This window comes from Myiozetetes cayanensis, unplaced genomic scaffold (genome assembly GCF_022539395.1).
Source record: "Myiozetetes cayanensis isolate MyiCay16 unplaced genomic scaffold, myiCay2020 scf27, whole genome shotgun sequence".
NCBI lineage: Eukaryota > Metazoa > Chordata > Aves > Passeriformes > Tyrannidae > Myiozetetes > Myiozetetes cayanensis.
This window is the reverse complement of record NW_026087488.1, coordinates 1,042,033-1,054,959: the sequence shown is the minus strand read 5'-3', so window position 1 is coordinate 1,054,959 and position 12,927 is coordinate 1,042,033. Positions and strand designations below refer to the sequence as shown.

The 12,927-nt window shown below is 48.1% G+C and overlaps 1 protein-coding gene across 12 annotated transcripts in view; it reads right to left on the bottom strand.

Annotated features, from left to right (window-relative positions):
- The window catches only part of MSI2 (musashi RNA binding protein 2), a 220,201-nt gene that overhangs the window by 140,346 nt on the left and 66,928 nt on the right, over positions 1 to 12,927 (bottom strand). For all 12 annotated transcript variants that reach the window (XR_007629773.1, XR_007629774.1, XM_050322098.1 and 9 more), the window contains exon 6: positions 2,649 to 2,741. Coding sequence is in view for 10 of the 12 variants with exons in the window: in XM_050322098.1 (XP_050178055.1) it covers positions 2,649 to 2,741 (93 nt within the window). In the remaining 2 variants the exon portion in view is untranslated. The remainder of the gene's footprint in view (positions 1 to 2,648; positions 2,742 to 12,927) is intronic.

The following is a 12,927-nucleotide window of genomic DNA, read 5'->3' as shown; positions in this document are numbered from 1 at the left end:
AAGGAATGCTGGGATTCCTACAGATCCTGGGCTTTACAGGAAGAAAAATAATCCCTATGAGAAATCTCACTGTCCAAGTCTCAGGACTGTTGTTACCACGCACTCGGGTGCTGTAACGTCCGGCACTTTCATGCAAGTCAGGAAGAGTGTTTACTAAAGCTTTTCTTTTTCTTGGAGACAAAGGCTCTGGCACTGACTTTTCAGAAAGCTGCAGTCTCAAATTCAACCCTTTCTCCCTTTCCTGCCAACTGCAGTTACGTGAGCGAGCCCGCCTGGCCCCAGAGCTGGGGGCTGCTCTGCTCACATCGTGTGTTTGGAGAGCTACCCCCAGTTACCAAAACAGCCTCCCCTGGCTGCAGAGCTCCTCTCCACAGCAAGTACAAACAGGATTTCAGCAGTCACAGCGGTCGGTAAGCAATTTTTTCCACGACAAATAAGCTCAGCATTTCAAAGAGCGAGTCACCTGAGATGCTCTTATCAAACACGGGCGGCTCCTGGCACGTTAATTGTGTCATGCAATTTGCCTGATTTCAAGGAAGCTCTAAGGCAGAGCTCACCTATCGATGGGGATCCCTGTTTGCACAGGAATGGCCTGACTGGAGCTCTGAGCAGGGCACAGGCCCTGCCCAAAGGGCTGCAGATCTGAGCAAGGGGTCACGGAGCGGGATGGAGAAGGACAGGGCTCCTGGAAGGTCCCACAGGGCCAGTGCTGGGTCACTGTATCTGAATGCAGCATCCCACCATCCACAGCGTACCAACGAGTCTTCTAATTGAGTTGGAGCACGAGTTCCCATTTCCAAGGGTCATTAACCAGCTCTGCATCTCCTGACAACCTGAGCCTCGGGGAGAATCACCTCAAAACACCCCGAAACCAAACTGTCCCAGCTGATAAACAGCACACGCCGTGGGGAGAACCTGAACACCCACACCAAGGCCAGGTGACAGTGACAGCCCAGCACCTCTGCTCCAAACACCACTGGCTTCACCAAACTCCTCACGGGCTGGAACAGGGAAGGGTGAAACGGGGATGTTCTGGAACACGGCACCTGGAATAACAGGGACCAAGCCTTGCAGGAGTTGAGCTCTACTGCCCGGACCACACAGCCTCAGCAGGACATCCCAGCTGTGCTGCCACAGGAATGGGTTCCTGCCTTAATCCCAACTCATGCAATTTTAGCTCCTTAATTTTTTAGCCTGCAAATTAAGATACCTGGAAAAAAAAAATTGATTTTCCCAAAGTATTGCCTTTGGAGAGGCAAACCTCTGCTAAGCTGTCTCAAGAAAGGCAGAGCACGAAAGCAAAACCAAAGCGTCCCGAATCCCCAGTCACTCCTGAGACACAGCCTGGCTGTCTGCATTCTCAGGGACTGTAAAATTGCAAGCATGAAACTACCAGATGGTGAAATTAAAAAGACTATATTAAGACAACATCCAGACAATATGCAAAGCACTTATATTGAAACTATTATTAACTTCAAAAATACAGGTTAGTGGAGTTCTGCAATTAGAAGTAACTACAGAAGAAACATCCAAAAGCTCATGTAATCCTTTAATAAAAGGCTCAGCAGGCTGTAAACATCCTGCCGGAATCGAAGATTATTATTGAAAATAAAATGACTGGTTTGCAAAACAACTATCAATCCAGCACAGAACCATTTATAAACTCGCCTCCTCAGCCCTCGACAAAATCCTGCCTGGCTCAGGCTTTTCAGGGCAGATAAAAGAAACATAAACTAACTACAAGGACTGGGGGTTGCTTTGCTCCGGGATACCCCGCTGTGTCCTCACGCAATCTCGCATCTAAAACATCCATGGCTGCACTCCAGAACACAGGAACTGAGCTGCTGAGCTGGAATCCACGGACCTGGAGTCCACGGAGCCCCACAGAAGTCCCCATGGAAGGTGGGACCACAAACTGCTCTCAGAGCAGGCAGTTCTGCAAGCTCTTCACCCATCAGACTCCTGAACAAGCGTCCCAAAGCCTTGGAGATGCAGCAAGCTCCATGCAAGTCAGCGGCACTGAGCTCCAGCCACAGCCTGGACTGTGGGCTTTGAGTCGTACACCACAGCAAGGACTGTTCTGGCAAGGCTCAGGTCTCCTTCTGTGCATAAACTTGCTTGGGTTTTTGGTTGGTTTGGGTTTTTTTAATGATGTCAGGATTCTACATGTATTTGCACAGGATCTCGCATAAGGATTTTCTACTAAGAAATTAAGTGGATATTCCAGTGATTTCCACATTACTCTTTGCTTTTCACGTGGTTCCTTCAGGCATTTTCACAACTTAATGAGCTCCCCAATCCATCTATCTGCCCCTTCTGCCACTGCAATCAAGGTAAACAGAAGGCTGATTTTATGGAGAAGACAACTGTATAATCATTCAGCTAAGGGTCAAATTCTTCCTGAACAGACACAGATTCACCTCTCAACGATGCTTTTTTACTTTCCTGGAAGTGAGTAGCGCTGGCAATGCTGTGCACAAACACACATAATGAACAGAAGAGGAATTCCAGAGGCTTCGAGAAACGACACGGGAAGGCAAAAACTGTGGCCCTCCTCTGAGCCCAGCCTTCACTGCACTTTTTTAAAACACACTTTAAAAAAGAAAGGAAAGAAAGAGCTGTGTAGTGCTCACTTGGGCAGAACTTACCTTGCCAAACTGTTCGAAGTATTGCTTCACGTCTTCCACTACTGTATTAGCCGATAATCCACCTACAAATATTTTCTTTGTTCTTGTGACCATCTGTAAGAAATTATAAGACAAGCACATGGTTTAACCAGATTATTTCAAACAATATGTGGAAAAAAGAAATATTCTTCAGATCCCATCCCTAACCCAGATAATGAGAATATTTCTTTACAAAAGCAATTTCGATTCGATTTGATTAGATACTTCTTTCTCTTTGTCTTGTTTTGTTTTTATTTGAGATGGCTGAGTAAAGGCTCTCAATAACAACTCTAGCCCCCGGATATTTTTTTTTAATAAATGATTTTTATTGTGTTTCTCAATGCAAATATAAGTGAAAAAGGAGTCCACAAGTGTCATATCTTCATAGCTACTGTCTCAAAAGCACAGTGCCTTTCCCCCTCCTCCTCCTCCAGACAGGGTGAATTCTCTTTGGCAGACAAAAGGCAATTACATCAAATCGAAGGGATGTGTTATTAAGTTTCCATGGGTCAGTTTAAAAGGAACTTGCACAGTTACTTTAAAAATAATCAAATGATGAAAGACAGCCAGAGCTGCCACAACCCACACTTCAGCTCACAGTGTCACCACCCATCAGGGCTGGATCAGCTCCTGCAGAAACCCCTGTGTTCCCCAGACCCCAGCTGAGCACCCAGCTCCTCTGCTGACCCGTGTGCACCCCAGTTTGGTCCACACAAGACAAAGGGATGGTGCTGGGTTTACACACCATCCCACAATCCAGCATCCATAACCTGCAGCCCTCGAAGATGGGCAGGATCAGCCCATGGACACAAACCCCAACGATGGCAGGGGAAGTTGGTGTCCTTGGTGGGCTGATCCCAAACCCCCTGATCCCTGTGGGCCACCCCAAGTCACGGCAGATCCAGGACAATGCTGTCAGCGTGCTCCAAAGGGCCCCCATCGTCCTGGCAGAGCTGGGCAGAGGGGAAACACCCCAGCTTGGATCAGACCACGGCCTCAAAGCTGGAGACAGCCCAGCAGCAGCCAACCCACCACACAAAGGTGTTTGAGTCCACACTGCACATTAGCTCAGGAAACCAAACGCGCCAAAATAAAATTCATGCATTGAAATGCTTAAATTTGTTTGCTCTGGAAACTGGGTAAAGCAGCCAGCTTCCTGAGGCTGGAGGGAAAAATGCTGCACGACTGCAGGGCCAGCCCCTGCCTGGCTGAGCAGCAGCCAGCGAAGGGAGGCGTCACACGGGGACAGCCCAGACCGGCCCCACATGCACCACCACCCTGTCCCCTGTCCCCCTCCCACAGCCCAGAGCAGACCCAGGTCCTCCCTGCACAGAACAAATCAACCATCACCCCCATCCCCACAGCCATGCACATTAACCAGACATTCCCCTCCATCAGCCTTACAGAGCTCCACTTGATTTTTTTTTCCTCTCTTTTTCAAGTTAGGAAGAAAAAGAAAGAAAGGAAAAAAAAAATGTGTAAAAATTCAATTATTTTTTCCTGGCTGCAATCTAGGGCTCCGAAATTGAAGCCCAAGCATATATTTTTCTGTAGAAAATTGTCATTTACAAATAAAGAATTGGCGAAAGCCGACTTGTAACTAAAGGATTTTGCAGGGCTGTCAAGAGCCCTCTGCCTGCCAGCATCTGATTTAAGATCAGGCCAAGCTTCTGTTGTTATACAAAAGAGGGAGGAAAGCAATTATTCTAAAGCAGTATTTGAAATTATCATCATTTTTATATTTGACCAAGAAAGAAAGAAAAAGAGAGCTACTGCTTTTAGAAGCAAGATTGAAGGTTAAAGAAAAAAAAAAAAAGACCACTTTGTTTCAATAGCTTCAGTCAAAGAAAATATTGGTAATGACAAGCAAATTCACAACATTTTAATGCCTAGAGATGTGTTGCGAGCTGGGAAATGGTTTCAGAAATCAGCTCTTTGGTACCAAAGTGAAGCACAAAATTAAGTCTGCTTTTACAATCTACGTTTCCCTGAAGAGACAGTTCAATTGCTTTGTTACCACGTTCCCCCCAGCACAGGAACAGAAAATACGCAGCCTGAGCGATTCCTCTGATCCTGACGTGCCTCAAGAGGAGCCACTGCCTGGACACAGCCCCAGGATGGGAGCATACACGGGCAGCCTGGGGGCTCACGGCCAAGGGCTGGCAAACACGCCGGCCAAACAGGATGGGACATCCAAAAGACACAGGGAAAACATGTCATCACTCACTCCTGGGTCTTCATCCAGCAGGGACCCCTCCTGTGTCAGCCACTGGTCACCAGTAACCAAGATTTTCACAGCAGCACAGAATCACTGAGGTTGGAAAAGACCTCCCAGACCATCGAGTCCAACCTGTACCCCAGCCCCACCTCGTCCCCCAGCCCAGGGCACTGAGTGCCACAGCCAAGCCTTCCTTGGACATTGCTTGACTCCAGCACCTCTCTGGGCAGCCCCTTCCAAAGCCCAACCACCCTTTCCAGAAAGAAATTCTTCCTGATGCCCAACCTGAACCTCCCCTGGCACAGTTTTACACTGAAAATATGCTCTTTTAAAGCATCTCAAACACTGCCAGGACCAGGTACATGCAACACAAACGCTGGGAAAACCCATATTAACTAGAAAGGCCAAAAATCTCCCATTGCCAATGGCTGTGAGGGCAGCTTGTTCCTCACTGAGTACCCTCTGCAGGAAACAGGGCTCCAATAAAGCCTTCTGGTTCACCCCAGGGAGTGATGTTCTCACTACCCAACATGATATTCTCTCCACCACAGATCTGTGCTTGTTTTCAGGAGGAAAAACAAAGGGTTAAAGTACATTTAATGAAGTGCCCTTGGTGTAAACATTACAGATGACAGAGAGTCAGAGGCACCAATGATCACAGGCACTGGTAACTTTAGCTGCTCTCTAAAATTAAAGGCTTTTTAAAATCAAAACACTCATCTGGCTCAGCAAATAAATCAGCATATATTTAGCAAAAAAACCCTACAATTCTATAAAAGCATTTATGTATATATTGAAGAAAACCACTCATTATCATTATTTTCTTATTATTGTAACAAAAAGCCCCAAACCAAATTCCCAGTCTGAAGTTCCTCCAGTGGAAGTCACTGAGGATCTGGCTGGGTTCGGAGGGTTTGTGTACTGAAGGTGTCTCTCTCTCGCTGCGGAAGGAACGGCCAGGAGAGGCAGATGTGAGGCCCGTTAATTGTGAGCGCAGCAGAACTGCTGTTTGTATACGGCCTTAGTGGGGAGTTCATCAAAACACATGTGACTACTCCTGCCAGGAGGCATTCAAGGTTACACTCCATTTATTGCCTCGGCTTTGAAAAATATAATCGCCTTTGTGCTCTGAAACTGAGCAAACACTTCAGGTGCTGCAGGAGCAGGGAAAAACCTTCCGCGCTTTACCAGGCGAGTCTGCAGAGTTTATGCTGCTTTCGCAAGGTTAAGGCTGGAATTACATCAGTTTGGGATGTATCAGGTAACTCTCCTCTAACAACAGGCTGTAGATGCAGTCTCTGGGAACAAAAGTCCTGTCCCACTCGAACACATCAATACACATGAGTTAAACCCAACAAACCCCGGTGAAACAAAGGAATGGGGTTTTTCAGAGCCAGAGCCTCCAGCTCCGAATCCATGAACATCCCTCACACACCAACACTGCTCTTTGCCTTCCTGTGGTTTTCCTTTCCCCACTGAAACTGTCTTACTATCACTGCTATCAACAATGAACAAAGGGGATTTTAGGCTCATTAAATATTTTGCACAATTCCCAGAATTTCAAAATCTGAAGTAACAAGTACCCACTACTCTGTCTACATGAGTCAAGGCCCTGTCTATGTTTAACAAAGAAGTTGCATATTTGACTTCAGGGTAATGGTTTTAAGTGTCATTTCCCAACCATTCCTTATGCAGCCTTTTTTTGCTGTGTTCCCCCTCCCCAGTTTTATAGTGCAGAGCTCCTGCTCAGGAGGCAGGGATGGTGAGGCTGGAAAGGATGAGTGCTGACACCCAGATAGCACAGAGCGTGTGTTATCACAAAGTAAAATCCATTGACAATCCCAAAATCCATGTAAAATCCCAAAGCAGGAGGCAGAGACACAGGGTTAAAGCAAACCAACACAGAGGGCTCAAAGAGCACCCTGGAAACCTGTGCCTGAACTCAGCTCTAGCACACTCTGGTGAGGAATTCATCAAGACTTTGCATCCTCAATATTTCCCAATGTGGTGGAAGTGGACTAGAGTACTAATAGTGAACCTGCATCACAAATTGCTGAAATTAGCATTAATTTCAGATTAAACTAATTATGCATCTATAACTGTTTTCCAGAGCACTCTCCTCTCTCTCCTCTGACAGCGTGGGTGCGTGGGTGCATGCGTATTCCAGCCTGCTCACCTCATCTGCAGCTTGGCATTTCATCATTTCTAGTCTATCCACCTTCTAAATAGGTTTATAATTAGAAAAATCATCTTTCGTATCTGTGCTGAACTGCATTTTATACCCCATTGTGCTGTACATTCAAACTACAGCATTACTTCTAATTAAAACCAACAATAACTCATGTAACTGGGGAAGTGATCTTGTTAACTGAACTGCCAGGCTTCTTTGGCAGAGCACAAACCATAAGAACTCTCCAGGTTTGGGGTTTTTTTTTTTGCCTCTAGGATCCTCATAGGAAGTTCCAAAAAGCTATTAAAAACTCAGCTGAAATGTGAAGACATGATGAAGGTGGCAATGTTTAGTGGAACCTTCCAACCTTTCCCAGTCCACCTGTTAGGAGAACACCCCAGAACCACCCCCTTGCCCAGTATTTCTGTGAGGTTCCCAAGGGATGGACGTGCAGGTGAGCACCGTGTTCCAGCAGGGAGCAAACACTGCACTCCCAAGCTCCACAACAGCAAGAGCAACTCAATCCCGTGCAAAGGCAGCGCGGCTTTACGTGCCACGTACAGCACGCTTAAGGATTCAAAATAGGATTTCAGCAAGACTTAAACGGTGCAAATACCTTGTGCCTGACCCCTGTGTAAGCTCATGTCATCCTGTGAGAGCTGCTCCAGCTATAGAAGGTATGTGGGAATGAAAGAGCTCTTTAATCCAAACAACCGGCACGGATTCCTGGTGGGGTAGAGCAGTTTCCCTGATTTCTGGGAAAATACAGATGGGTTGTGTTCTCCCAACCCATTCAGAAACCAAACTGTTAACTTGGTCCCTGCTGTATTCCCAGTTTTTGCTGTCTGGGGTTCTGCTGTCAGCGCTGGGAGGGTCGGGTTTTGGCCAGAGTTCATTCCCCTCCCTCGGTGACTGTGGCATCAGCAGGAGGCAGAACACACAAAGTGATTTTTATAAGACAGACTGAACTGGCAGCGACTGCCGAAGCCATCCTTGGAGTTTCACAAGCAAACCTGGCCAGGGGCCAGCAGGCCCCTCCTGGTCATCTTCCCGGATTTGACTCTCCCGTGCCCCCGGGAGGACCAGCCCCTCGCCACCCAGCACAGGTACAGCTCAGTCACAGCCCACAGCCAGCCCCCAGCAAGGGACCCTCCCCAAAAGGAGTCTGCTGTCCAGGCAGGAGCATCCCCTCCACCTCCTCCAAGCCACACTCAGCTCTCCAGGCACAGCCACACCTTCACTTGCACCACCACTCAGAGCTCCCTGCATGGGAGATCCAATCTCCTGAAAATCAGCCCCAGCTGGGAGAGCTCAGCAGTTTTTTTTTTTTGAGCAAAATCTGGCTTCAAGTTTGGTATCAAAAGCTACAGTAAAATTCACCAGAGCCAGCAATCCCCCCTCCAGAGCCCAGGAATAGCTCCTGGCCCCACAGCCTCACTCTAACAAGTTATACCACATCCCTGAGGGCTGCTCCCGTCCCGTGCTCCAGTTAACTCTTTTACGGGTTACAGAAGCACAGGCAAGGGGAGAGCAGCAGAGAAAATCTATTTAAATCCCCCTGGTTGCTTCAGCTCCTCGTGCACAGTGCAGTAGGAAGGTAACTCTAAATCTTCACTGAGCACAGACAACTTACCCAACATGCCTGCCTGATTGCTGTTCAGCAGTGCTTAAAAACTGCAGTAAGAAGTTTAAATGAAGATAATTATTTTTAAATTAATACATCTCAGGGCCACAAATGGAGAGCACTGCCCAATGTGACTGGTGGGGGGGATTTTTGCAATGCCCATGTAATGAGGGACAAAGGTCCCAGTGGGAAGCAATTAAGCCTCTGGTCCTAAATCTACAGGCTACTGGCAAAACTTCACCTTGTACAAGCAGAGAGAGAGAGAGAAGGAGAGGGAGGGAGAGAGGGAAGGAAGAAGAGATGGCATTCTGCCCAGGGACCTCGTTTTCAAAGCCATGGCAGCAATGCTTGGTGGGAACACACATTAACTGACCATTACCACATTCATCAATTCCTCTTCTGTGTTATACCATCTTCTGGAAAGAAACATCACATCCCATATCCAAAATACAACCAGAAAACTTGTGCCTTCCAACAAGGCCCACAGTTGTGACAGACCAGGTTTCCAAGGGCACATTCAAGGTCCATTTGCAGTGCAGCTCTACAGGTGAAGCAGGGTGGAACAAAGTGGGTCAAAGTGGGGAACCAAGCTAAACAGTTTCCCAAAATACATCCCAAGTCCCTGTTTTTTAAGCTGGAACAATACAAGGAGAAGGCACCCGGCTGTCCCTGCTTTCCTAAGCCTGGGGGTCGTGCAGGACAGCAGTGAGTGGCACTGCCCTCTGTGGAAGGGCCTGGCCAGGACAGGCTGCACACCCACCCTGAGGGCCAGTGCCAAAAGGCTCCTGGAAGCTCAGGCAAAGTCCTGCTCATCCAAGAGCTGCTGCTTGCTAACCAGAGGGCTGCCCAAGCCCATCAAGTCCCACTGCCCCATCAGGGCTGTCAGCCAGAAGCCAGAACAAAGGTCCTGGCCAGGCCTTGTCCATCAGCTGCTGCTGAGCACACTGTGGAGGGCAGGGCAGCCACGGCTGTGCTCCTGTCCCACGGGTAAAAACGAACACCTTCCTTCTTTGGCTGCTCCACAACCACCTCCCTAAGTCAGGGGACACTGCTGTCATACCTGGCAGCATCAGGTGTGACAGCTTGCTCTGTCACCGTGCCCAAAAGCACACGGGTCTGCAGCCAGAATGGTTTATGGTGTGGTCAATGAACCCTGCTCTGAGCGTGCACCTACCAAAAGGAGAGGGAAGAAACGTATTTGGAGGTTTAAGCCAGGGTACAGCAAAATCCAACAGCACAGTCCAACCCAGAGACGAAGAGGAGTGCACATTCTGTAAGAGTTTATAAATTCTTCCAGCTCCAAACGCTAAGGTCAGTCCAAAGAAAAGTTTATTGCCTCTACACTGCAGAAAGCACGACATAATTTAAATGCTTCTAAGTCAGTATCAACTAATTTTTCATGATAACCCTGTCAAATCAGTGATGAGAGCTCTCTGTTAAAGATTCTAGATAATGTTCTGCTAAAACAAGAAAAATTCATAGGAAGGGATAAGAAATGAGTAAAGCAATTTACCTCCTTCCCAACATACTCCCGATGATTTCTCTGAAAAGAACAAATGGAAACTTTAACCCTTAGCCTTGATTAATTTCATCTACATAATACACATGCACATGGCAATCAGTTACTGATGAGCAGGTTGTCTTCGTCTGCCGAGTCAAGCCAGTGTGGATGCAATGCCGGGCTTTTCCTCCGGTGAGAGACCACTGGCACCGTGCAGGATGCCCACAGCTGCCTGTCACTGCTGCTGAAACGCTTCCACAGTTTTATGAAATGCCGTGTCTGCTTTTATCCTCCTCCCCCCACCCCCCCCAAACAGGCTGGTGAATCACAGGAACCGCAGTGCTCCCACCTTCAGCTCACAGAGGGGAGATGTTTCCCTTGCCAAGGAGGGACCCACCAGCCATTATTAAAGCAACATCGGTGTCGCTCCAAAGCAGATCAAATAACCCTTGACTAGGAATAAAAGAGCCCCTGAGGAGCTGCACGGAGAACACAGAGTGGAAGCAAGGCAAGAGGAAACATCCATACTTCCTCCAAAGAAAGGCAGCACCTCACAGCTACAAGAGCTTGTCTCCCTCGTGTGATGTTTACTCACTTACTGACCACAGGGCAAGTCATTTTAGTCTCCACAGAACTGATGTATCAAACAGTCTTGGGAGAAGCTCAGCTGGAGACTGCAGGGCTCAGCATTTACGCACACATTTGAACTCGCAGCATTTGGGGAAGCCTCATTAGGTTGAGTACGTTGCACAATCGGGTGCTATGTGCCTTGATTTCCACAAAAAGAAGAACAAAAATGTATCCCCACAGCTCAATGGAGCCTGTGAGGTTTCACTCATTAAATGCGTAACCCGCTGAAAGTCTGATTTGAAGATGCTGGAATAGTGCAAGACATTGTTATTGCCATTATTGTTATTAAAGGAAGAATGAAAAAATATTGTTCCTAGCCAGGAAGGTCATATCAAACTACCAAGCAAGAGATAAATCAGCCAAGGTCTCCAAAAAAAGACATTATTTCTCCTTTACTCCAACATCTTAATGTGCATGACTTTTTTTTGTGCTAGAAATACATTTCTATAAATCCTCCTCTACAGAAAGCTTTGCTTTCAGGAGGGGAAAAGTAGCAGATAAAATACTACCCATCAAAATGAACTCAAGTCTCCAGTAACATAACTAAATGTGTAATGTTACAGATGTTTTATGGCCAGGATGTCGGATCCATTTAGATCATTTTTACAAACCTAGCAAGAAATATCTCCCCAGTGCTGGAAACCACGCCAACAGGTCTGGGAACAATTGTTTATTCAAACAAAGATGCCATCAGGGAACAACAGTATCTACTGACCAAAACTTGGAGGGCTCATTTCTCAGCCATGTACCATCAAGACCAAGAGGCAGGAAGGGACACCAGGCTGAAGGAGGAGCTGATCACGACACAGGGGCCCTTCTGCTGCTCTCTAAAGCACACAAGTCACTGGTTTCTACACCTGTACGTCCTGCCCAGGCCAAGGCGTGCAGACACACAATGAAACCACCACGTGCAGCACAGCCCAGCGTGCTGCCCACTCACCCACCAACAGGGCAAGGAGGGAGGATGGCACAGCTGCCTCTTGCCAAACCCAAACCCATCGTCCCCCTCCACCACACACCTGGGTACACAAACAGGATCGTGAGTGTGTCACGTTACAGTCAGGGACGTCACCACAGATGTCACCAGCCCAGGCTGAAGACACACTTTGACTGACAGGAGTTTTACTCTCCAAGCCCATCAGCCAGTGGTACCCAGCACTGAAAGATTTATTACCCACAGTGACAACTGCCTCACGCTACTTTGTTTGTTAATTGTGACTAGCTTTGCCTTCAGAAGGGTAGGAGCCTAATAAATCAGTTATCTCCAGGAAGAATTTATTTAAAGCTGTTAACATTGTACACCCCAGCCCTTGGCAGGACGTTCTGTGAGAACGGGTGTGTTTGTCCGTCGCAGAACAGACCACGAGGAAACCACCTCTGAGCCAGACCCTGACGGGCTCAGCTGGACTTCTGTCCCCCACAACAGGCCAGCTCTCGAGCTCCTTCCCCACACCCCACACAGGGCTGTGCCAGGGCACCCAGCACTGCACACCACCAGGCTGGGGCTGCCAGCAGCTGGCTCAGGGGCTGACCAGAGCAAGAGGAAACCTAAGCCTGTCCCAGCCTCAGGCACACGTTGGGGGCCCACCCTCAGCCCCCCAGCAGGCCCAGCAAGGCCAGTGCCAAGCTCTGTGCTACCAACCAGGCTGCAAACACAGTACAACTCGTCCTCTGGATGCACCATCACAGCTCCCTGTTCAAAGTGAGCCAGAGGGGGAAAAGAAATGCATGAATGGAAGTGGGGGCAGCAGAGCCAGCACAGCAGAGCTCAGACTCCCTGCTTTCTCTTGGCCAAGAGTGCCAGTGACCTGAGCACTTCACCAGGCAGTGCCTCTGGCTCTGAGCCTGCCCGACCCCAGCGGGTCTCACTTCAGAGATGTGTTCTCCCACTCTCTGGTGAGATCAGGAACTCCCTGCAAACCACATCAAAACCACAGGTATTTCTGCACCACACCTCTGTTCTCAAATGCCAGACTCCCCTGGTTCCTGCACTCACAAAGTTTAGCACAGACAGCGGATTAAAAGAAAATCGGTGTCATGTTGACAGTCCTGTAATTTCTTTTTCTCCCTAGGGCTGCAAGACCCACAGAGTTCAAAGAAATCACTGAACTGTGGCAT